General features: G+C 43.4%; 1 protein-coding gene across 1 annotated transcript; it reads left to right on the top strand.

Annotated features, from left to right (window-relative positions):
* The first annotated feature begins 3294 nt into the window (after positions 1-3294).
* On the top strand, positions 3295-24441 carry LOC121307248 (CCR4-NOT transcription complex subunit 3-like). Its single transcript, XM_041239399.1, has 18 exons — positions 3295-3315; positions 5381-5456; positions 6026-6118; positions 6819-6868; positions 7276-7365; positions 8044-8172; positions 9075-9170; positions 10321-10534; positions 12002-12135; positions 12544-12600; positions 13704-14622; positions 15325-15430; positions 16410-16587; positions 17331-17430; positions 18022-18223; positions 18504-18636; positions 20471-20596; positions 22599-24441. Exons 2-18 carry the CDS (start codon positions 5432-5434, stop codon positions 22695-22697), a joined length of 2751 nt encoding a protein of 916 aa, XP_041095333.1. The 5' UTR covers positions 3295-3315; positions 5381-5431; the 3' UTR covers positions 22698-24441.
* Positions 24442-26195: the final 1754 nt, after the last annotated feature.

The following is a 26195-nucleotide window of genomic DNA, read 5'->3' as shown; positions in this document are numbered from 1 at the left end:
ACAGCCCCCCTGAGCTTCAATCTGCATAGTTTTATATATTATACAGCAACACCAAACACGATTCAGACAGCCCCCCTGAGCTTCAATCTGCATAGTTTTATATATTATACAGCAACACCAAACACGATTCAGACACCCCCCTGAGCTTCAATCTGCATAGTTTTATATATTATACAGCAACACCAAACACGATTCAGACACCCCCCTGAGCTTCAATAGCCATAGTTTTATATATTATACAGCAACACCAAACACGATTCAGACACCCCCCTGAGCTTCAATCTGCATAGTTTTATATATTATACAGCAACACCAAACACGATTCAGACACCACCCCTGAGCTTCAATCTGCATAGTTTTATATATTATACAGCAACACCAAACACGATTCAGACACCCCCCTGAGCTTCAATCTGCATAGTTTTATATATTATACAGCAACACCAAACACGATTCAGACAGCCCCCCTGAGCTTCAATCTGCATAGTTTTATATATTATACAGCAACACCAAACACGATTCAGACACCCCCCTGAGCTTCAATCTGCATAGTTTTATATATTATACAGCAACACCAAACACGATTCAGACAGCCCCCCTGAGCTTCAATCTGCATAGTTTTATATATTATACAGCAACACCAAACACGATTCAGACACCCCCCTGAGCTTCAATCTGCATAGTTTTATATATTATACAGCAACACCAAACACGATTCAGACACCCCCCTGAGCTTCAATCTGCATAGTTTTATATATTATACTGCAACACCAAACACGATTCAGACACCCCCCTGAGCTTCAATCTGCATAGTTTTATATATTATACAGCAACACCAAACACGATTCAGACAGCCCCCCTGAGCTTCAATCTGCATAGTTTTATATATTATACAGCAACACCAAACACGATTCAGACAGCCCCCTGAGCTTCAATCTGCATAGTTTTATATATTATACAGCAACACCAAACACGATTCAGACAGCCCCCCTGAGCTTCAATCTGCATAGTTTTATATATTATACAGCAACACCAAACACGATTCAGACACCCCCCTGAGCTTCAATCTGCATAGTTTTATATATTATACAGCAACACCAAACACGATTCAGACAGCCCCCCTGAGCTTCAATCTGCATAGTTTTATATATTATACAGCAACACCAAACACGATTCAGACAGCACCCCTGAGCTTCAATCTGCATAGTTTTATATATTATACAGCAACACCAAACACGATTCAGACAGCACCCCTGAGCTTCAATCTGCATAGTTTTATATATTATACAGCAACACCAAACACGATTCAGACAGCCCCCCTGAGCTTCAATCTGCATAGTTTTATATATTATACAGCAACACCAAACACGATTCAAACAGCCCCCTGAGCTTCAATCTGCATAGTTTTATATATTATACAGCAACACCAAACACGATTCAGACAGCACCCCTGAGCTTCAATCTGCATAGTTTTATATATTATACAGCAACACCAAACACGATTCAGACAGCCCCCCCTGAGCTTCAATCTGCATAGTTTTATATATTATACAGCAACACCAAACACGATTCAGACAGCACCCCTGAGCTTCAATCTGCATAGTTTTATATATTATACAGCAACACCAAACACGATTCAGACACCCCCCTGAGCTTCAATCTGCATAGTTTTATATATTATACAGCAACACCAAACACGATTCAGACACCCCCCTGAGCTTCAATCTGCATAGTTTTATATATTATACAGCAACACCAAACACGATTCAGACAGCCCCCCTGAGCTTCAATCTGCATAGTTTTATATATTATACAGCAACACCAAACACGATTCAGACAGCCCCCCTGAGCTTCAATCTGCATAGTTTTATATATTATACAGCAACACCAAACACGATTCAGACAGCCCCCCTGAGCTTCAATCTGCATAGTTTTATATATTATACAGCAACACCAAACACGATTCAGACAGCCCCCCTGAGCTTCAATCTGCATAGTTTTATATATTATACAGCAACACCAAACACGATTCAGACACCCCCCTGAGCTTCAATCTGCATAGTTTTATATATTATACAGCAACACCAAACACGATTCAGACACCCCCCTGAGCTTCAATCTGCATAGTTTTATATATTATACAGCAACACCAAACACGATTCAGACACCCCCCTGAGCTTCAATCTGCATAGTTTTATATATTATACAGCAACACCAAACACGATTCAGACAGCCCCCCTGAGCTTCAATCTGCATAGTTTTATATATTATACAGCAACACCAAACACGATTCAGACACCCCCCTGAGCTTCAATCTGCATAGTTTTATATATTATACAGCAACACCAAACACGATTCAGACAGCCCCCCTGAGCTTCAATCTGCATAGTTTTATATATTATACAGCAACACCAAACACGATTCAGACAGCCCCCCTGAGCTTCAATCTGCATAGTTTTATATATTATACAGCAACACCAAACACGATTCAGACAGCACCCCTGAGCTTCAATCTGCATAGTTTTATATATTATACAGCAACACCATGAATCCTAGGCGAGATAGCGAAGATTGCCCCTCCCAGCAAAAGGTATTTTCCCACGGTTAAACTTCTCCGTCTGATCGCTTCTTTAAAACGCGTGTGTCTCTCGCAGTATGAAGCGGGTGCAATGTGTGCAGAAAAGCCATTTTTAACAAGTAACAGATATTCTATATATTATTTTTTTTTTTTTTTTTTTATTAGTGGGGGGGGGTTTGCACTAAAAAAAAAAAAAAAAAAAAAAAAAAAAAAAAACTACCCCCCTAAAAATAAAAACAACTAGTATTATATATATATATACGTTGCAATGCATATATATATATATTAGTGTGTGGTTCTGTGTTGATTGTAGATTTGTAGAGTCTGGGGTGGGAATGCTAATGCTTTTATGTTTTAAGTGCAAAAAAAAAAGGTGTGTGTGATTTTTTTTTTTTTTTTGCATGTCTCTTTCCCTCTCTGTTCTCCCCCGTCGCATTTCAAGCTCAGCTTTACACCAGTTTGAAAGCTGCTTTGCAAAACAGGCTGCCGTTTCCCCCCCCTTTCCAGCCTCGATCTGTGCTGGTGTCGGATTAAATATTGCATTTAACGTTGTGTGCATTGGGCAGCTTGCATGTGTGTCCGCTGAATGCAATCCTTTCTCGGTTTCAAAGGAAGCGCGACTCGTTAATAACTCACCCGAGCTGGTTACAGATGCACACTCACTAGTCAAGCTTGTGGTAAAACCAGGAATGGATGAAACAGCTATGGAATAAGGTGGATCTGGAACCGTTTTCAAAGTGAGTTTTATATATTATACAGCACGAAAGCCATTGAACAAAACTGTAACCCCAGGATATGATGGAAGCCGGGCAAAGACAAGGTACTGCACCCCTAGTTCCAGGGCCCTTGTACCTCTGTTTCCGCCCTTGCCCTTAGTAAGGTCTGTTTTAATTAAATTGATTGGGGTTCAGCTTGAGAGTTTTAAATCATTCAAGCCACCCCCTCCCGAAAGCTGTTTTGTTCCCTTGAAGATCTATTTCTGACAGTGTGATCGTGCTGCAGGCAGGAGCAGGTCTGTCCGGTTTGACACGAACCTGCTTCGCCAGTGGTCTCCCGAAGGTGATCCATTCGTTAGTGGTCTTAGTTGCAAATTTTAGCAAAGGTATGTTTTGCAACGGAGGCTGTGAGAATGCTTTCCCCACAGGCACACTTTACAAAGAATCAGGTACAGCGTTTGAATTAATATCTGCTTCCTTATGACAGCACCCTGATGCAAGTTTCACAGGCCTCCTGTCGACAATGTGGTTAGGCATGGCAGTGGAAAGAGCAGAATACAGGATAGCAGCAGAATACATGAAATAGTGCATTAAATACAGTGGAAAGAGCAGAATACAGGATAGCAGCAGAATACATGAAATAGTGCATTAAATACAGTGGAAAGAGCAGAATACAGGATAGCAGCAGAATACATGAAATAGTGCATTAAATACAGTGGAAAGAGCAGAATACAGGATAGCAGCATAATACATGAAATAGTGCATTAAATACAGTGGAAAGAGCAGAATACAGGATAGCAGCACAATACATGAAATAGTGCATTAAATACAGTGGAAAGAGCAGAATACAGGATAGCAGCATAATACATGAAATAGTGCATTAAATACAGTGGAAAGAGCAGAATACAGGATAGCAGCATAATACATGAAATAGTGCATTAAATACAGTGGAAAGAGCAGAATACAGGATAGCAGCAGAATACATGAAATAGTGCATTAAATACAGTGGAAAGAGCAGAATACAGGATAGCAGCAGAATACATGAAATAGTGCATTAAATACAGTGGAAAGAGCAGAATACAGGATAGCAGCAGAATACATGAAATAGTGCATTAAATACAGTGGAAAGAGCAGAATACAGGATAGCAGCAGAATACATGAAATAGTGCATTAAATACAGTGGAAAGAGCAGAATACAGGATAGCAGCATAATACATGAAATAGTGCATTAAATACAGTGGAAAGAGCAGAATACATGATAGCAGCATAATACATGAAATAGTGCATTAAATACAGTGGAAAGAGCAGAATACAGGATAGCAGCAGAATACATGAAATAGTGCATTAAATACAGTGGAAAGAGCAGAATACAGGATAGCAGCAGAATACATGAAATAGTGCATTAAATACAGTGGAAAGAGCAGAATACAGGATAGCAGCAGAATACATGAAATAGTGCATTAAATACAGTGGAAAGAGCAGAATACAGGATAGCAGCAGAATACATGAAATAGTGCATTAAATACAGTGGAAAGAGCAGAATACAGGATAGCAGCAGAATACATGAAATAGTGCATTAAATACAGTGGAAAGAGCAGAATACAGGACAGCAGCATAATACATGAAATAGTGCATTAAATACAGTGGAAAGAGCAGAATACAGGATAGCAGCAGAATACATGAAATAGTGCATTAAATACAGTGGAAAGAGCAGAATACATGCACTAGTAGCAGCAACACAGCAGCTAATAGCAGAGAACAGGTTTAAAGAGCACGGAGATGAAGAGAGAACAGGCAGGTCTGGAGAGCTGATTTGAGGCGAGCGACGGTGGGAGCGAAACTCGCCAGAGCTGGGAGAGAGTTCCAAAGAGCCAGAGCCACGAAGCTGAACGCGCGTTCCCTCCGGGCACCGCAGGAGAGTTTTAGTTCTGCCTTTACTGTTTGCCAGCCGGTCCGCTAGTTGACGCTTCTGATCAGAAGTCCGCCGTTGTTATTGGCTGCGAGCGGCTTCCTGATTTTTGCGAGCGGCAGTGAAGTATGCATTCTCAAAGTTAACCTGCTCTTTTGTCTTTGTCTTTTTGCCCAGCTGCGTTCAGTGTGTCTGAAGGTATGAAGACATTCTCCTAGTGCGAGCGTCATGGCCGATAAGAGGAAACTGCAAGGTCAGTCTCGTCTCAAGTTCTGACTGTAACGCACCGCCCCCACACCTTCAAACACAGAGCCAGCCTTCAAAAGTTTAAACTGGAAACCAAATCCACCAGTCCTTCACTTGTATTAAGCAGTTCTGGAGCTGCTATTACCAGTTTGCATTAACCCTCCTGTTAGGTTTTCTGGTCTGTTTGACTCGACTCTAGTTTCCAATTGGCTTAGATGTTGTTTTTTTTTTTTTCATTTTCTGTATAATATTTTATGGCTTTTTGTTATTTCTGGAAATGGCTGCACCTGACTGGAGATATTTATAAACCAAACACAAATATATATATATATATATCTACAAGGCAGAGGCTAATTTTCTCTGTCAGTTTTGCAACAGCATCTCGCTGGTAAAGACACTCCAGAATGAGAAGCTGGCAGTCAAAGAAGTTTTATCACTAAAAGAGCAGAAAGGAGTCGAACCTTTTGCAAATAAAAACAGTTAATCAATTTAAGGCTGTTTTAAAATTAGTTTGAAATTGCATGTGGTTCCAGACCTTCATGGCGTGATTAACCCCCCTGTGCCTGTTTTTATCAGGTGAAATAGATAGATGTCTCAAGAAAGTCACAGAAGGTGTTGAACAGTTTGAAGATATTTGGCAGAAGGTAAGAAACCTGGCAAGGCTTGCCCCCACCCTCAACCCGCTTTAAGGCAAGGGGGCTCAAGCCCTGGTCCTGGGGAGCCCCTGTGGCTTCTGGCTTTCGTTTCAGCCAATCTCTCAGTTACTTAATTGAATCAGTTACTGGCTTAATTAGTCCAGATGAGCAGGTGTTGCAGATTTGTTACCCACTGATGATGTAAAGACACCTTAAAACTTTCCGGACAGGGGCTCTGCAAGCGCAGTACACAATCAAAAAATATACACACACGATGTTTAGAGAAAGATAAAGCAGTTTGATAAATAAATAAATAAAGACTACAGCCAGGAAAGCTATGGTGCTGGGGTTCACACACTGTCCGGCTTCGCTGTGGATTCCGGAGAGCTCATCGCATTGGCTTCAGCGGCTGATCCTAGAGGCCAGGCGCCCCGTGTGATCAAGCGGACGCCTCCAGAGGCCCCAAAGTCTAAGTTGAGGAGAATAACTTGAGCAGACTGCCGATAGAGCTCATCGTAGACTCTAGAGGAGCTAACCGAGAGGGCTCAAGGTGATCAGTCTCTGTCTATCTCTTCTCTCCCACGGGGTTCCTTACCGTCACAACTTGATACTCCGGCGAATGCAAATCAGAAAGAAAAGTATGAGGCTGATCTCAAAAAGGAATTTTTTGCCGGGGGACAGGGAGGAAATCGTAAGCTAACCCTAAGCATTCACATTGGTGGTGTAAAAAGGAAAGAAAGAAAAGTATGAGGCTGATCTCAAAAAGGAAATTAAAAAACTACAGGTGAGGAATTAAAAAAACTAACCCTAAGCATTCGTGGATTGGTGTGTAGTTGTGTACTGTGAGACTGGGGGTGTGGGCAGGTAGTTTGAACCCGGACCAGCTTATAGTTGTATTGGTTTATATTACTGAGGAGATGATGGCAGTAATAAGACTCCCATTGCATAGCAGTCTGGTCCAGTCCTGGTTTCCCTTTGAATTTGAAACCCCTGATCTTGTTACCTTCACACTGTGAAACAGGGGGTCTTAATCCCATCACTTGCCATTAAAGGGGCTTGAATTATAGATTATATTGGTGAAAAGTAGTTTTTTTTTTACCATGCTAGACCAGGAAAGGACTGGGCTAGCTCTCTATGGCAGTGAGGAGCTGTTTTCCGCTTCAGTGACCTCGCCGTCTCCCCTTCTTTTAGAGATTACGGGACCAAATTAAGACGTGGGTGGCATCCAATGAGATAAAAGACAAGAGGCAGCTAGTGGAGAATCGAAAGTTGATAGAAACGGTAAGAGACGGGTCTAGGACGTTATTGAATTGCAGTGATTTTTTGAACTGCTGTCAAGATACCAGGTGATGACCTTTTTGAAAATATGCATTCAATGCAAAATCTTTTATGTAAAACCTGGGCGTTCGATTTCCAGGGGTTTTATTAAATTCATTCAATTCATATTTATAGTCTGCCTGCTTTTGATGTGATGCTTTGTGACCCCCCCCCATGAAACATTTATGTGACTCCCCAAGGGGGTCCCAACACCCCTCTTTGAGAACTAAAAATATATATATCTATATCTATATATATATATATATGAAATAAGATTGAGGGTACACTGCTACATTTTCCATTGTCAGCACTGTGATAGAGAATCCATAAACTGAAGAGAGTCTGTTTGTGTAACGTGTTTGCTCTCTCCTCCCCTCTCTCACTCTCTCCCCCCTCGCTCGCTTTCTCTCCCATCTCCCCTCTCTCGCTCTCCCCTCTTTCTCCTCTCTCCCTCTCGTGCTCTCTCGCTCTCTCTCTCCTTCTCTCTCCCTCCCCCTCTCTCGCTCTCTCTCCCTCTCCTCTCGCTTTCTCTCCTCTCTCCCCTCTTTCTCCTCTCCTCTCTCTCTCTCCCTCTCTCTCTCCCTCGTGCTCTCTCCTCTCCCCTCTTTCTCCTCTCTCTCACTATCCCTCTCCCTCTCTCAGCAAATGGAGCGTTTCAAGGTAGTGGAGCGGGAGACGAAGACCAAGGCCTATTCCAAGGAGGGGCTGGGCTTGGCTCTGAAGGTGGACCCAGCACAGAAAGAGAAGGAGGAAGTGGGGCAGTGGCTCACTGTGAGTCAGCAGCAGCACTGAAATAACCATCCCTTCGTTTTGTACACACACACACTGTGTTGAGAATACATTTTCACAGATAAACCAGGTCTGTGCTTTAGAAGTGCCCGACCGCAATTTAACCGGGTGTCTTGAAGTTGGCCCGCGTTTCTGTCCAAAACCAGTTTGTGATAATATAGTGTGACCCATACCCATGTTATGTGGTCCTCCCTCCTAAGAGGTGACATCTCACACATGACCTCTGAGGAGGCTGTCTGGTCTAGTGGTTATAGAAACAGGTTTGTAACCAGCAGGACCCGGGTTCAAATCCCAGCTCAGCCCCTGACTCGCTGTGTGAGACCCCGAGCGAGTCACTGAACCTCCTTGTGCTCAAGTCTGTGGGGTGAGACGCTGTGGTAAGAGACTGTGCTGCTACTGATCGCTCGTTTTTATCGCCAAACTCCTCAATAATGCCGTGCAAGTCCTAATTTTATTACTGTAACATCTCAGAAAGCTCTGCAGATGTCTGATATTCTTTGAGCGCTGGACGCAGAAGCAGCTGTCTCCTTTGTTTATGTCACAGTTATCTCTGTAGTGCTTCATTCGGTTCCTATCGGTCTCACTCGGGCCGTTGAAAGGTTTTCCCGGCTTTTTCAGGAGAAATAAATGACTGGAGACCTGCGCTTGTCGTCTTTTTGATGTCGAACAGGAAAGGGAAAACTGTAAAGTCCGACACAGGACTGCAAAGGGTTAAATTTATTTGTTGCTTATTCAGTTACATTGTCATTGGTGACCACTGTGTTGAATGATCCTCATTTTTGTGGTAACGCTTTTTTTTAAACCCCCCCCCCCCCCCCCCCCCTCGTTTTTTAAGGTGCAGAATTATTAGCCTGACAGCTTTGTTGGTCTCTCTCCCTCTCTAGAACACGATAGACACGCTCAACATGCAGGTGGACCAGTTTGAGAGCGAAGTGGAGTCCCTGTCTGTGCAGACGAGGAAAAAGAAAGGAGACAAAGACGTGAGTCCCGTTCCCTCTGTGTGTGTGTGTGTGTGTCTGCACCAGGAAATAACAACCCTTTCATAGCACTTTAACTATGCAAATACTTTTTCCCAGGGTAAAGCAGGTTTAAAAGGCAGTGCATCTTAAAAGGACACTCAGCACTGCCTCTCCAGCCAAGCCCCACCCGTTGTTCGCTGTATTGATCACATCTCTGTTCATAGTCGTGCGTACTGATGCGATCCGAGTCGTTATTTTATTGCTGTAACATCAGCTCTGCAGATGTCTGTGATGTTCTTTGAGCGCTGGATGCAGAAGCAGCTGTCTCTTTTATGTCTGTGTTATCCCTGTAGTGCATGGGGCTACTGACAAAGTGAAAAGTGCGACCTTTCAAAATAGACTTTTGTGATGCCATTGTGTAGTTTCTTTGATTACATGATGAGCAGTTCAATCTAAGTTATGTTCATATGCTCCTAAAGTTCTAGGTGATGCAGAACCGTCACCCAGATCTGTAGTTGAAGGCATTAGGGCTTGTAAATAAACATTTCAACTTGATTAAAACCTGGAAAGCTTAGAATCGCCTACGTTTAAACTATCAGAAATATTCAAGTTAAATGCGTAGATTTTGGTGTTGTTATGTACTGTAACTATACAGTGTGAAGTAATATATTGTAATACTCTGTATATATTCATAGTCTCTTCCATATGCACATTACTGTAGGACACAAGGAGTGCTGGAGGTGGTCGCACTGTTAATTATTTCAGTGGCTAACGGGCTGTTTGAGACCAGACCGGTGGTCAATTCTAATTCCAGTTCCAGTTTACCAAAATTACGGTGCTGTTTTGTAATTGGTTATTATTCAGCAGTAATTGAAATCATTTTTGCAGTTGCACAAAAAAGTAACGAATCGCTACACATCAACATTCGGCTCCTGTCGGACTCACTCGGCCACCAAAAGTCGTTTTTTTCCGGAGAAAAAAAAACGACTAGAGCCCTTCCTCTTTTTTTTTTTTATTTTTCTACCTAGTAGGAATCGCAGGTGCAAATAAAGAAACACACCAACGTTTTTTCAAATGGGGTCACTAAAAGTGGGAGCAGAATGTTCTTAGGGGCGTGAGTGATTTTTAAAAAGCATCCGTTCATCGAAGGCCTGTGCTCTTTCTCAAACAGGAGCGCATCGAGGAGCTGAAGGGGTTCATTGAGAAGCACCGGCACCACATCTGCATGCTGGAGACGATCCTGCGCATGCTGGACAACGACTCCATCCAGGTTGACTCCATCCGCAAGATCAAGGACGATGTGGAATACTACGTGGACTCCTCGCAGGATCCCGACTTCGAGGAGAACGAGTTCCTGTACGATGACATCGACCTGGAAGACATTCGTACGCACCGCTCCTCCGCTTCTTCTCATGTTGCTGATCACCGCGCCCCGCCGCTCGCGGATCGCAAAACACACACACGCTGGCTTTCAACTGGGTTTTTCCCTAGCCAGTGACGTACCATATGGCGGGAAGTTTCGGCCGGGCGTTTTTTCACTTGGCGCGTTCACAAAGCCACCGTTTTTTTTTTTGGTTTGCGTATCTGATTTCAGAAACATTCGCGTACATGTTTGCAGCAACTTGGATAAAAACAAAAGCCGTCCTTCTCAAAATGAGTTGCAGCATTGTCGTTCCAGAGTTCTTAACTGGGAAGGATTCGTAGCTGCAGTACACTTGTACTAGATGTCAGTTTTAAAACGTAGCTCCTGTTCACTAATGTAACACAGCAGAGTGATCACGGTAATTGCCATGTGTGAAAACATTTTAATAAAGCCGAAACAACAAAAAATGCTTTTAAATTTAAAACTAGTTAAGAGATTGGCAAGCAGTTGCAAAATCAACCGATTTTTATACGGCGCAGAACTGATTATACAGTTTACATAGCCTCGGAGTTTCTGCTCGCATCCAGATAAATTGGCTTCGTCACTCGCTGCCATCCTCCTGTTCACTTTGACATTCCGACACGCGCTTTCCCATGCCCAGCGTTTCTTGCCCTGTGCTGCACACCGGTCTGTCAGAGGCCGGGATCACCCGCTGTATGCCAGACTGATTGGTGGAAGAATTATTGCCCATCCAATCAAATCGCCCGTAAAGGCAAAATTTTCCCGTTCTGCGGTTTCTGAGACGCGAGCTGTGGGTTTTCTTTAATTCGATAGTGTTTTTAACGCCACTCGCCACAGCGGCCGGTTCTCTGTTTTGAAATACTGAAGCAGGAACTCGGGATCAGTTCCCTTGTAATCAATACCAGTTCCTTTCACCACGCGGGCTTTGCTAAGCAAACATTTATACACCTTGTCAAACACGTGTACAGCTTTTACAGTTGTGTTATGTTCGTGAAAGGAATTGCAGTGAATTAGTGGGAATGGTAAGAAATTGATTTTGCAGCAGTCCAGTCCATTCCTGGCTTTACTGTGAATTTAATGACACGCCTGTGCACACTGGGGGCTGATCAAGCTGGTAGTAAAACCTGGAATGGATGATACTGCTGTGCAATAGGAGTCTGATTGTCGTGCTTGATTTGCGATGGGATCAGGTGGTCATTATGTTAAGATGAAACGAACAAAATTAATTCATACAGATTATATAAAACAAAACACTTTATTCTTCATACTAGAACGATTGGGTGAACTGAAGGGAGCTGTGCCTTTGTAGTATACCAATGCAGCATTTAAGTAGAATTGAAAACCACGCAAAACAATGTGATGAATCTCCCTGTCTGTGCTGCTTTTTTTTTAAATGATTCTCTGTTAAACCAGGCAGCTGCACCATATTTAGACTGTGTTTGATGACGATTGTCTGTTTTGGTTCCAGCTCTGCCCCTGGTGGCTACCTCTCCTCCGGGCGTCTCTCACATGGAGGATGAAATATTCAACCAGTCGAGCAGCACGCCTACTTCTACAACTTCCAGCTCTCCCATTCCTCCCAGTCCAGCCAACTGCACCACGGTGAGAGAGAACCCGTCCGCGTGCAGGGGCGGGGTTTAACAACACGCTTGTTCGTTTTAGTCCAGTAGTGATTTCCATTACATGAGAGTAGATGTTAAAACGCCATGCTGATTTGAACTCTGCTCTCGCCAAGATAAGCACCAAACTAAGCTTTACAAGCACACTAATGCGATTCGTCTGCATCTCCATCCACTTGCGTTCCCTTCCATCTGGTGATGTGGAGATCCTTCTGTCTGGTGTTTGATTGCTGAAGTGTAATGCTGGCTCCAGGGATCGGCTTACCTCCCCAGCGCATCGTTCCACACAACGGCTGCGATGCTGGCTCCGGGGATCAGTAATTAACACCTAATCAAACCATTCATAATGTCGTCGTGATGATTATTGACTGATTGATTGATTTTTTAATAGGAGAACTCTGAAGACGATAAGAAGCGAGGGCGTTCGACGGACAGCGAAATCAGTCAGGTAAAGATGAGAAGCTCCTTCGCTCCATTCTTTACCTGTTTTAGACTTGGCAAGTGCACACCGCCTTGCGCTCAAATGAATGACGCCCTGAACAGATTAGACTCACTCCCAGGGGTTATCCAACCAGAAAGCCTCCCAATTTTTTTAGATATTTTGAAAGAAGTCGAAACCTAAAATAGGATTCTTGCATGTATATTGTAATCCACTGTCTGGTCACTTTGTAAGACTTTGTCTTTGCCTGTTGGATTGCCTTGGTGTGGGGCTGGGTCCCTTGATTGCTCTAGAAAGCCATAGTTTACTTCCACATCGCTGCACTTGTACGCTGGTGGCGACCCCCCCACTCCAAGACTGCAGGCATCTCTCACAGCCCCTAGTGTGTGGTAGTATTTGAGTGATGGATGCGTCATCATGATCCTCTGCCTGCCTCTCTGCTCAGGTATTAATGACCTGAGAGGACCTTCCAGCACCTTGTGCATTCTGTGTCACCTCAAGGCTCTGATCAGGGCAGACTGCGACCCAAACAGATACTGGGTTCAGATCCTAATAAAGTGGCCAGGCAGTTGTTATTATATATTTTTTTTTAAATATAATTTTATGGTAGAATATAAAAATTCAAATTGTTGCTTTTTTTTTTAAAGTTTCTTGGTGCAGAGCAGGGCCCCTCAAACTCGGTCCTGGGGGACCCCTCTGCTGTGGCTGCTGGTTTTCATTCCAACCCAGCCCTCAATTACTGAACGAGACCCTTCGTTGAACTGATAATTTGCTTAATTAGACCTTTTTGTCACTTGTTTTCAGCTCTTAAACAGCTGCTGTTCAAGTTGCTTATCACAGGTTTGGCTAACTTGAAATCTGCCACTGTGACAGCTGATAAGTAAATTAGGTACGTTATCAGTTCACTGAAGGGTCTGGTTCCATAATTGAAAGCTTGGTTGGATTGAAAACCAGCAGCCACAGCAGGGGGGTCCCCAGGACTGAGTTTGAGGGGCCTGGCGCAGAGCATCAAATTTCAGCTCTACTTCCCAACTAATACGTTTCGTCCAGCATAGGTGCCTTCTTCCCATAGCACCTCACAGTCTCGCTCTCTTTTTTCCCCCCCCCCGCAGTCCCCAGTAAAGAACGGCAGCACCAGCAGCAGTACCAGTATCCCCAGTTGTGGCTCCAGCGCTGGCGCTGTCATCACAGCAGGGGGAGGAGGAAACGGCAGCAACAGCAGTAGCGCCCTGTTTCCTGTAGGGGGCACCGGGAGCAGCAGCAGCAGCAGCAGCCTGCTGGGAAACATCATCACCTCGAGCTCCCTGTCCCACACTTTCAGCACCCAGAACCCCAAAACAGCAAGCCCCACCACAGCCTCCTCCTCCTCCTCCTCCTCCTCCTCCTCCTCCTCCCCCTCCCACTCCCTCAACAGCCCCTCGTCCCTCATGATGCTCTCAAACTCGGCAGCAGGGGGCGCCAACACCAACAGCATTTCAACCGCCATGGCCAGCCTGGGTGGTGTCGGCAGCGGTATCATGAGGTCTCACGGCAGCCTCATGTCCTCCAACATGCAGCCGGGCATAATCGGGAATAGCGGGGGCAACGGAGGCTCGGGTCTGGGTCTGGGGTTGGGTTTAGGGCTGGGGAAGTCCGTCTCGGGCTCCAGTCTGGCTCAGCTGGCTGGCCTGGGTCTCGGTAACATCACGGGGATGGGCGGGTTGAGCTCCATGGGTTTGGGGGGCCTGGCCAACCCCCCCACACCCTACGCCCAGGCTGCCGCCTCGGGGAACGTCGGCTTGATCGGCAGGAGCTCCAATTCCAACAGTAATACCATGATGGGGGCGCCCTCGGGGGGGCATGGGCCTGTTGGCAGCGCCCCCGGAGGCGGGAGCAGTAACGGAGGGTCTGGGAGCAGCAGCAGCAGCAGCAGCTCGGCCCCCGGGGATGCTGCTGGAGAGAGGGAGAGGAGCGCCAGCAGCAACAGCACAGGCAGCTTCAGCGGGATTCCCGGGAGGCCACCTAGTGGGCAGAAACAGAATGGCGCCACAAGTGAGTGAAGCTGTGGAGGCGTTTCTTTTTATAGATTTTTTTTTTTTTTTTTTTTTTTTTTTTTTTGCGAGAGCGGTCGTTCTCAGCGAATTCCTATGCAAATGCTTTAATTTTTTTTTTTTTTTTTGGTGACTGTTTCCATAAATCGCACCTGCTGTGCAACTCAATCAGTCACGTTTTTAGCGCAATCTCTCATGATTATGGCTTCTGGTTTTCCAGTTTTATATTTTGATCGCGTGATGTGCCTTTTTAAACATGAGCCTATTCGCTTTCGTAATCAAACGCTAATTCCCAAAGGAAGCCGTTTCTTTTTAACCCTTCATATCTTGATCGAGTTCACAAGCAACGAGCATTGATCTCCCCTGATTCTATTTGAACCTGCAATTCGATCCGTCTCTAACCTGATTCAGCTTATTAATTTCCACTGCGTTCGTTTCTAGCAGCGCTTCGCTAATTTGAACAGCTGGCTATTCGGTTACCACCAGTAAGGTTTAAAGGGAGAGAGATAGAGGGGGAAATAAAAACCAGTTCGCTTCAAAGTGTCTTTCTGCATGTTTGCAGCACTTTGAAATCGCCAAAACCTTGTTCTGTAGCAGTTTAGTGTTTTAGAACGCAACGTCCTGGTTCGTTGCTCTTTTAATTTTGAATGAACAATTTTAATAATACGTTTGAATGTGTTCTGTTCCACCGTGTCTCTTGCAGGTTACAGTGCGGTGGTGGCTGACAGCAGCCAGGACTCTGCCCTCAGTAGCACAAGCCAATCACAGAGCAGCCAGCCTGGCTCACACAGCACTCCAGCCAGTGCAGTGTGAGTACCGATCAACCACTCTGCTGTCAGGGACGTAGTTAAGAAGCTGAGTAATGGGGAATGTAGCAGGGTAATTTGATTTCAGTCCAGAACTGGTTGAGGGGTATTATCTGATCAGGAATTTGAGCAGTGAGGCTCTCTGTTATAAGTTAATGCTGGATAGATATCACTATGTAACACAATTTCTGTTCCTGGGTAGTAAGTGTTATTTCCTAATTGCTTATGCCTCAAAAGTATAGAAAATGGCTATTATTCCCCACAAACTTTACTTTTGTGACCAGGACAGGTAAATTTCAAAATCTCACTATTTCCAATGAGAAAACGGGCGTATTTGTGTCTTTTCGTTCACATAAAGTCAGAAAAAAACAACATATGAATCCAAATTAACATGTATTTATACTAAAGTAATACAAAACTCGGAGCTTCGTCAAGTTGGGTCTTGAAGGATCCAAGTGAATTGTCACCCATTTCAGACTCGCCACTCTGTGAAGAAGTGTCTCCTTCCCTCTGTCCTGATATCAAATCTCAAGGTTTATTATTAAATAATAATAATCTTTATTTTTATATAGCGCCTTTCATAGCGGAGCACCATCACAAAGCGCTTTACAAGAGACTAGGGTGTGTGAGCCATGCATCAGCTGCAGAGTCGCTTCCAACAGCGTCTCACCCCAAAGACGCAGCGCAAGGAGGTTCAGTGACTCGCCCAGGGTCTCTCACACAGCGAGTCAGTGGCTGAGCTGGGATTTGAACCTCCTGGTTACAAGCCTGTTTCTTAGGAGTTCATGCAGCTTTTTGCACGAACTTAGCACTGAAGTCATTGTATTATGTATCTTTAAGAGAGAAGTATGGAAGAACTACATCAATAGAAAAGTGACATTTGAATATGCTCCTGTATTGAGGGGAGCTCTGATTGCAGGAGGGTTTGGCTGAATGATTTCTGATTTGGTTCACAAACACCGATATGTGTGTTCCCTATCAGGAAGGAAAGTGTCGGTGGTTCCCAGTTATCCAGTGTGACTGGTTCCAGTTCAAACTCCAGTTTACTGGTCCAGATGCCCATCAACCCTCCCAGCTCGCCCAGCCCCAGTTTCAGCGAGACCAAACCGAGCCAGAACCTGCTGAACGGACCTCTGAACTACTCACAGCCAGAGATCAAGGTAGCTATCGGAGACCAGTGCTTCTGTTTCTATTTTCTATGTAAATTCTGCAGGGTCGTTTATTATTGCCAGTCTTGTATACCGAGCATCAAAAGAAACTTAGCACTATTATAACACACATTTGTTTTCGGAAATAGTAAGGTTTATAAATGATGGACACTGACGAAATGTTTTTGGTTTTTATCCCTCGATCGTTCATCCTCGCCCGTGACACGCTTGAGAGACTGAAGCTCTTAATCACCTGATTAGTGAGCCAGTTGATTGGACGCTGGATGTGGAGCGATTTCAGCTGCTGAATTTCAAGCTTGAATAAAAGCAATAAAGAAAATCACAGAGAAAAACCCAATACACCACGTCTGTCGAGAGAGCAGCGCCTTCGTGCGATCGGCGCGCTGGAGGCTGGACGGGGGCAGCGGGCTGTGGCTCTCAGTCTTCGTTTCTCCCAGCCAGCAGCTTCAAACCTGGGAGACGGTATAACCAGACACACTCTGTCAATGACAGGCCGCCAACCGGGAGACCAAGAGTCACAACACCTGCCCGGGATCGACAGATCACTCAGCAGCATCTTCGTGATGAGAATTGTTAATCAGCACGATAAAAAGTCACTGCGCCTGCTCTGGAACAGTTTTTCGATCACACCTTGTAAATTTTATTTAAATACAAGTGATCAGTTTCTTTTGATGCTCAAATACAAGTGATCCGTTTCTTTTGATGCTCAAATATAAGTGATCCGTTTCTTTCAGCCTCCAGAACCACTGACCTCTCTGAAATCAGTGGCTGAACAAGCAGCTCTGGGGTCAGGACTGGAAGAGCAGATCCCTTCACTGCGCCTCACAGACCGAGGTAGGGTGTGCCTCCATGCTTGGCAGTTGGTCCTTCAGTCTGCTTCCGACTTCTTAAAAAAGTTAAGCGACGTTGATTTGAGATGCAACGATTGAACTGTTGCTTCTGACGTTGATTAAAACACTGAATTGTTGAGCTTGCTTTTAGCATGAAACTCTGCCCTAGAGATACCAAAACCGACTCGGTGTTACTTTTAGAGATTCTCTGTACTAATTGAAAATTGTCAAGCTTCTTAAATTTAGGTCTTTTGAAAATTGGTCCGTTTTGAAGTTTGCCTCTGCGTGAAGACTATAGTTACGACCTCTGAGATTAAGCAGAGATTGCATTTGATTTTTGCAGCTGAGGTTTTATGAAGGTTTATATTATGTGAACGGGCATCCATGTAAAAGATTTGAGTAACGTTTCAAAATCTTGTCATTTTTACCAGGTTGATCCATCTGGTAAAGTTACCGTTTGCAAGAAGTAATTTCAGAATTCTCTACAAAGTTCAGATTTGCCTAAAATGTCTTGGAGTGCATCTGAAAGCATGTGTAACCTAGATGCCCCCCTCACTCCTCCCAAGCTCACCGCTGTCCCCCTCTTCCTCCCCAGACCTGTTCTCCAGCTCCACAGCGCCCCCCGGTGGCCCGGCTGTGCCCCCGCAGACCCAGCTCTCGGAGGTGAACATCCCTCCCTCGCTGGGGGTGTGTCCGCTGGGGCCAGTGCCCCTCTCCAAAGAACAGCTGTACCAGCAAGCCATGCAGGAGTCTGCCTGGATGCACATGCCTCACCCCTCAGACTCTGAGAGGATACGGTAAACACTCTGCTCTTACAGTTAATAACCAGCTCTATACAGCGCCTTTCATAGTGGACCGCCCTCACAAAGAGCTTTAAGAGATACGAGACTAGGGGGTGTGAACTACCCAAGTCCCAAAACCTGCTGTGCAGTAGGAGAGTTAAGTACATTGATGTGGCAATTTCATAGAGATTCAGAGGCGTTTGCTGTGTTAAGAAGGGGGTAGAAGGGGGTTGTTGTAAGGGGTGTGTTCCTTTGTCGTTTTACCCTCGACCCGTTTTCTCGTTGGTTCTTCCAGGCAGTACCTGATGAGGAACCCCTGCCCGACCCCGCCTTACCATCACCAGGTGCCTCCTCCACACTCGGACTCTGTGGAGTTCTACCAGCGCCTGTCCACAGAGACCCTGTTCTTTATCTTCTACTACCTGGAGGTACAGTACTGTGTATGTGTCTGATACCCAATGCTTTTTATATACTACTGCATTCAGACACAGGACTCTGTGTAATACCCAATGCTGTTTATATACTACTGCATTCAAACACAGGACTCTGTGTAATACCCAATGCTGTTTATATACTACTGCATTCAGACACGGGACTCTGTGTAATACCCAGTGCTGTTTATATACTACTGCATTCAGACACGGGACTCTGTGTAATACCCAATGCTGTTTATATACTACTGCATTCAAACACAGGACTCTGTGTAATACCCAATGCTGTTTATATACTACTGCATTCAGACACGGGACTCTGTGTAATACCCAATGCTGTTTATATACTACTGCATTCAAACACAGGACTCTGTGTAATACCCAATGCTGTTTATATACTACTGCATTCAAACACAGGACTCTGTGTAATACCCAATGCTGTTTATATACTACTGCATTCAGACACGGGACTCTGTGTAATACCCAATGCTGTTTATATACTACTGCATTCAAACACAGGACTCTGTGTAATACCCAATGCTGTTTATATACTACTGCATTCAAACACAGGACTCTGTGTAATACCCAGTGCTGTTTATATACTACTGCATTCAGACACGGGACTCTGTGTAATACCCAATGCTGTTTATATACTACTGCATTCAAACACAGGACTCTGTGTAATACCCAATGCTGTTTATATACTACTGCATTCAGACACGGGACTCTGTGTAATACCCAGTGCTGTTTATATACTACTGCATTCAGACACAGGACTCTGTGTAATACCCAATGCTGTTTATATACTACTGCATTCAGACACAGGACTCTGTGTAATACCCAATGCTGTTTATATACTACTGCATTCAAACACAGGACTCTGTGTAATACCCAGTGCTGTTTATATACTACTGCATTCAAACACAGGACTCTGTAATACTACTGCATTCAGGACTCTGTAATACCCAGTGCTGTTTATATACTACTGCATTCAGACACGGGACTCTGTGTAATACCCAGTGCTGTTTATATACTACTGCATTCAGACACGGGACTCTGTGTAATACCCAATGCTGTTTATATACTACTGCATTCAGACACGGGACTCTGTGTAATACCCAGTGCTGTTTATATACTACTGCATTCAGACACAGGACTCTGTGTAATACCCAATGCTGTTTATATACTACTGCATTCAAACACGGGACTCTGTGTAATACCCAATGCTGTTTATATTGTACTGTGTGTGTGTGTGTGAGAGACAATAGTCTATATCTCTCTGTTAAGAAGGAGGTATCTGTCCCTCATTAATCTCTGTCTCTCCAGGGTAGGAAGGCTCACTATCTGGCACTGGTAGCCCTGTGTTAAATGCTTCCTGTCTCTCTGTTAAGGAGCTGTCTGTCCCTCATTAATCTCTGTCTCTCCAGGGTAGGAAGGCTCACTATCTGGCACTGGTAGCCCTGTGTTAAATGCTTCCTGTCTCTCTGTTAAGGAGCTGTCTGTCCCTCATTAATCTCTGTCTCTCCAGGGTAGGAAGGCTCACTATCTGGCACTGGTAGCCCTGTGTTAAATGCTTCCTGTCTCTCTGTTAAGGAGCTGTCTGTCCCTCATTAATCTCTCCCTCTCCAGGGTAGGAAGGCTCACTATCTGGCACTGGTAGCCCTGTGTTAAATGCTTCCTGTCTCTCTGTTAAGGAGCTGTCTGTCCCTCATTAATCTCTGTCTCTCCAGGGTAGGAAGGCTCACTATCTGGCACTGGTAGCCCTGTGTTAAATGCTTCCTGTCTCTCTGTTAAGGAGCTGTCTGTCCCTCATTAATCTCTGTCTCTCCAGGGTACGAAGGCTCAGTATCTAGCAGCTAAAGCCCTGAAGAAGCAGTCCTGGAGGTTCCACACCAAGTACATGATGTGGTTTCAGAGACACGAAGAACCCAAAACCATCACTGATGAGTTTGAGCAGGTCAGCAGAACTGGGGTGCTGTTCATTAACACACTGGCCGTGTCGTGGCTACTATTCAGTCAATCAATCACTCAATCAATCACTCAATCTTTATTTTATATAGCGCCTTTCATAGGGGAACACCATCACAAAGCGCTTAAGAAGATGCAGTAACGAAGAAAATCCATAATACTTCAAATACAGAGAAATGCATCATACGTGAGATACATAACACATTAAATACAATGCATAATACATTAAATACAGTGGAATAGAGCAGAATACAGTGATAGCAGCAGAATACATGAAAGCAGCAGCATACATGAAATAGTGCAATAAATACAGTGGAAAGAGCAGAATACAGGATAGCAGCAGAATACATGAAATAGTGCATTAAATACAGTGGAAAGAGCAGAATACAGGATAGCAGCAGAATACATGAAATAGTGCATTAAATACAGTGGAAAGAGCAGAATACAGGATAGCAGCAGAATACATGAAATAGTGCATTAAATACAGTGGAAAGAGCAGAATACAGGATAGCAGCACAATACATGAAATAGTGCATTAAATACAGTGGAAAGAGCAGAATACAGGATAGCAGCAGAATACATGAAATAGTGCATTAAATACAGTGGAAAGAGCAGAATACAGGATAGCAGCAGAATACATGAAATAGTGCATTAAATACAGTGGAAAGAGCAGAATACAGGATAGCAGCAGAATACATGAACTAGTGCAATAAATAGGGATAACACGAACGTTTAAATAGTGGAGGCTGTACAGCCCGTCTGAGCTTGTCCAGTTCAGTGATCTCAGAACTCTGTCAAGTGGTTCTGCCTCGGCATGACTAGTCAGCCCGCTCCGTACGCTCTCCTCTCTCCTTCCCTCTGTCCAGCGGTTCTGGTCTGTGCGAGATTACAATTACAGACGGATGCTGCTGAAATGACCGTTCCAGTGATGTTTTGTTCAGTTACAGTTATGCGAATTACACCAGAGAGTAAGAAACAGCTACACGGCAACATGTTTGCTGTGTGTATGCTGAATAACCCAGAGACAGACTAGGGAACTTGGTATTCGTCAAACAATTCGCTACAATTCCTTTTAACCCTCCTGTTCTGTTCAGAATTTTGATACAGGTGTTATGTTTTGGGTCTTATTGACCGGACGCAATTTCAGACTAATTTTAAACAGCCTTAAATTGATTAACTGTTTTTATTTGCAAAGGTTTGACTCCTTTCTGCTCTTTTAGTGATAAAACTTCTTTGACTGCCAGCTTCTCATTCTGGAGTGTCTTTACCAGCGAGATGCTGTTGCAAACTGACAGAGAAAATTAGCCTCTGCCTTGTAGATATATATATATATATATATATATATATATATATATATATATATATATATATATATATATATATATATATTTGTGTTTGGTTTATAAATATCTCCAGTCAGGTGCAGCCATTTCCAGAGATAACAATACAAATATAATAATAATAATAATAATAATAATAATAATAATAATAATAATAATAATAATAATAAAATACAAGTTTAAAGAAGTTTGCTTGTTTTCCTGCACACAAATCTACACAGATAAACGCCAGGGGTCACAGTGACCCCAAAACATCTTATTTGTGCACCTGTTCTAAAAATAGACATCTCAAAATGCTCTGTTTTTTGTGGATAAGTTCATGACCCCCAGCTTGGGATAAGCCATCAAATATAGTACAGAAAAATAATATTTAAGCCAATTGGAAACTAGAGCCTGGTCAAATAGACCCGAAACCTAACAGGACTGTTAAAAGGTTGAACATCTCTGCACTAAACCAGTCATATTCAGTCTGATTTTCTGTGTTATTTATTTATTTTTAAAATCTAATAAATGTTAAATAGGTGTTTAGCAGTTAGGTAATGTGTATATGTGTGTTTTGTATTATTTCTCCAGAAAAATGCCGCCCCCCTGCCTAGTTTGTCCCCTTTTAACCTGCGAGTTTGACTTCCTTTCTTCAACTTTCCTTCACAGGGGACGTACATTTACTTCGATTATGAGAAGTGGGGGCAGCGCAAGAAGGAGGGGTTCACCTTCGAATACCGGTACCTGGAAGACAGGGATTTACAATGACTGAGCCGCGGAAATCCAGGGAAAAACCAGGAGACACACAGGAATATTGCAATGGGAAAATGAGCAAGAAGGGTGGGGCTGGTTGTGTGTGTGGGGTGGGGTGGGGGTGGAGAGCATTCAGAGAAATAACTGCTCAGCTACTGAGAACTTCAGAGTCCGTTTGAGCTGGGAGAACACGCCCGCCTGTCCTGCCTGCCTGGCTGTCTGCCTGCAGGGGATCACCGAGAGACGAACCAGGAGGATTCAGGGAAGAGAAAGCTCAGTCCTTGGTTTGTGTAAGGGAGGGGAAAAAAGTCAAGAATATTACCATAGGGTTTTGTGTGGTTGTATTATGCTCTTCAGCAGAAAGTCTTTTTTCCTGTAGTTTTTTGGTAATGCTTCACTACTTTTTGATGTAGTTCTTTTTGTATATCGTCGCTGATTTTTTTTTTTTTTTTTTTTTAAAACATGAACCTTAGACCGCCTTACCTAACGTTAGACAGTCCAAGATTGGTGCTAATCGTACTGCTGTTGGTGACCTGACATAGACAGCATTCCACCATCCGCTCAGCAAACACGAGAAAACCGATTCTTGCAATCTCTCTGCGTTTACCAGATCAAGGCGTCCGCAGAATGGCTTCTTTTTCAATTCCAAACGCAGCTAAAATCACTCCTTTTTGTAAAAAAGCCCTTTTCAGCTCGGCCGAAGGGCACCTCAACAGCTCCAAGGAGTTTAATACAGGTGGAAGTGATCTAAAGACACAAGCTGTCTGATGCGTGAAGTTTGTTTGCTGTAATTAAGTCCTACCTGTTACTGTCATTTTGTAGTACAATGAAAGAAACGTGTTCTCCATGCAGACAATGTAAAAATCTACATTCTCTTCGTACAATACCAGCCATCCCTTTAAATATTGTTTAAATATCCACCCTACTTCATCAAGACCTTTAAACATGAGTTTACACACCTGTTACTCCAATTAGAACCAAGTAGGAGAATTATGAAAGATAGGGTCCTAATCAAAAATGAAACTCAAGTTTAAAACGTTTTAGAGGCGAAGTCCAGCTTCATATACACGTTTTAGTGTCTTATTGCGCTGGAGAGTGCAGTCTGGGCTGTCCGCTCACCATGCCAGCGATGCCTCTTCTTGTAACAGACCTCCGAGTTCATAGTCAGAAAGCTGATGTGGCAGACCTGTTAAACTGTGATTGTGCTTTCAAACTGAGCTGCAGGAGAAGATGTATTTTTTTTTGACAAACCTCGACAGCTATTGGTAGGTTTCTCTTCATTTAATAATTAAAGGTTGTGAACTGTTGGTTTCTCTAACAGCATTCTGAATGTTGCATTAATTCCTCAAAACAAACTTTGGCAGTATAGGGTTGTTCCTTTTTTTATTTTTTGTTGGGGCAAGGTTTCAGGAACCCTTATTTGTCTGCGAGTAAAGGGAAATGGCTTGTGAGCTGTGGAAGAAAGTCTTCTGAAGTGATCTGTTTATTCCCTTAAATCCTATGTGCAACACTACAGAAAACTGCTGTACAGACAAAGCTGGGTCAAAAATCACAGCTTTTGGGGAAGAGCATAAACCCGTAGAATATTGACGTGAATATTCTGACTTTTTTGTAAATAATTCCCCACCCTCTCTCAACGGACTGTGGATCAGAAGTGAGAAAAATGAGGGCTAAGATGAAAAACCACATAAAATGAATAAATGCAAAAAATAACTCAAAGTGAACGGCTGTGTCATAATAAAGAGTTAATTTTCAAAGACTTGCAGTGACTTGATCTTCATTCTAAATGTGTCGACTCTTATGCACTGACTGTCCTGTCTGTCTCACTACATCTGCAGTGAATATTCATCGTACATTCTTGGCCTCCTGTAGACCTTTTACATTCATCGTGGGTACAATCAGATAAACTTCAATTTGTATGCAAGTTGCATATGTAGAGTATGGATAGTCCTGTATGCTAGTCTCTTCTCATTTGTGCTGCGAGTGGGTGAGTCTCCCAGCGTGCGAAACTAGAACCAGGTTTTCAGCTGTGCATATTTACTAAATATAAAATCTTATAAATAAATAAACACAATACCTAGTTAATCCTGTTATACTTTTTTTCATTTCAGGCAGCACTATCTGGTCAGCAAAATAGGGTCAACTTGATCTGAAATCGGACGTCTTGGCTTCAGAATTTATAATAACAAGGGAAGGTGTCTACTAGTGATGGCCAAAGATGTTTTACTATGGGGAAACTGCATTCAAATGAAGTTTTGCTTATGAAATAACTTCCTGCTTTGAATCTATTTTGTTTAATTTTTTTTAAAACGTTCTTTTAATATTCTTCGTGTCTTGGAATGCTGAAACACCAGCAAGTATGAAGGTGTTTGTTTATTTTTAAATAAGAACATAAGAAAGTTTACAAATGAGAGGAGGCCATTCAGCCCATCTTGCTCGTTTGGTTGTCAGTAGCTTATTGATCCCAGAATCTCATCAAGCAGCTTCTTGAAGGATCCCAGGATGATCAGGGTGTCAGCTTCAACAACATTACTGGGGAGTTGATTCCAGACCCTCACAATTCTCTTTGTCTAATCTCCATTTGTGACCCCTGGTCCTTGTTTCTTTTTTCAGGCTGAAAAAGTCCCTTGGGTCGACACTGTCAATACCTTTTAGAATTTTGAATGCTTGAATTAGGTCGCCACGTAGTCTTCTTTGTTCAAGACTGAACAGATTCAATTCTTTTAGCCTGTCTGCATATGACATGCCTTTTAAACCAGGAATAATTCTGGTCGCTCTTCTTTGCACTCTCTCTAGAGCAGCAATATCTTTTTTATAGCGAGGTGACCAGAACTGCACACAATATTCAAGATGAGGTCTTACTAGTGCATTGTACAGTTTTAACATTACTTCCCTTGATTTAAATTCAACACTTTTCACAATATATCCGAGCATCTTGTTAGCCTTTTTTATAGCTTCCCCACATTGTCTAGATGAAGACATTTCAGAGTCAACATAAACTCCTAGGTCTTTTTCATAGATTCCTTCTTCAATTTCAGTATCTCCCATATGATATTTATAATGCGCATTTTTATTGCCTGCATGCAGTACCTTACACTTTCCTCTATGAAATCATTATTAAATCAATTAAACCTTGTTTTTTAGGTGTAGTTTTACAATTCTGGAATGGACAAGGTTTACTGTAACATTAATGTATGTAACCATACTATCAGAGCATTAGCACCATGGGGAGCACTCAGTCAGACTGTTGCCCACAGAGCTGGTGCATTATGGGAAGGATATTTGGCTTCAACCAGCCATCTTTGCTGAGGGCGGGTGGGCAAACTTGGAGGAGTTCGGCAAGCGGTTACCACACTTTACCCACGTGTTACCAATACATTTGTGTGACTCCAAATACTTTAAGTTGTGTATTTAGTTACATTGTCGTACTTTATGGTGTGTAAGGGCTCCCGTAGTAAAAAACCTGACTGTATAAAATTATTCCCTGGGCATTATCACAACCTTTCTTTTTCA

Source organism: Polyodon spathula, chromosome 54 (genome assembly GCF_017654505.1).
Source record: "Polyodon spathula isolate WHYD16114869_AA chromosome 54, ASM1765450v1, whole genome shotgun sequence".
NCBI classification, from domain to species: Eukaryota; Metazoa; Chordata; class Actinopteri; order Acipenseriformes; family Polyodontidae; genus Polyodon; species Polyodon spathula.
The sequence above is the reverse complement of the archived record's forward strand: the minus strand, read 5'-3'. Positions and strand labels throughout refer to the sequence as shown.

Excerpts from the sequence above, each read along its gene's own strand:
- LOC121307248 (XM_041239399.1), top strand. The coding sequence starts at position 5,432 with ATGGCCGATAAGAGGAAACTGCAAG. Across the intron at positions 5,457-6,025 it reads CGATAAGAGGAAACTGCAAG|GTGAAATAGATAGATGTCTC; the intron begins GTCAGTCTCGTC and ends TGTTTTTATCAG. Across the intron at positions 6,119-6,818 it reads AAACCTGGCAAGGCTTGCCC|AGAAAGAAAAGTATGAGGCT; the intron begins CCACCCTCAACC and ends TGTAAAAAGGAA.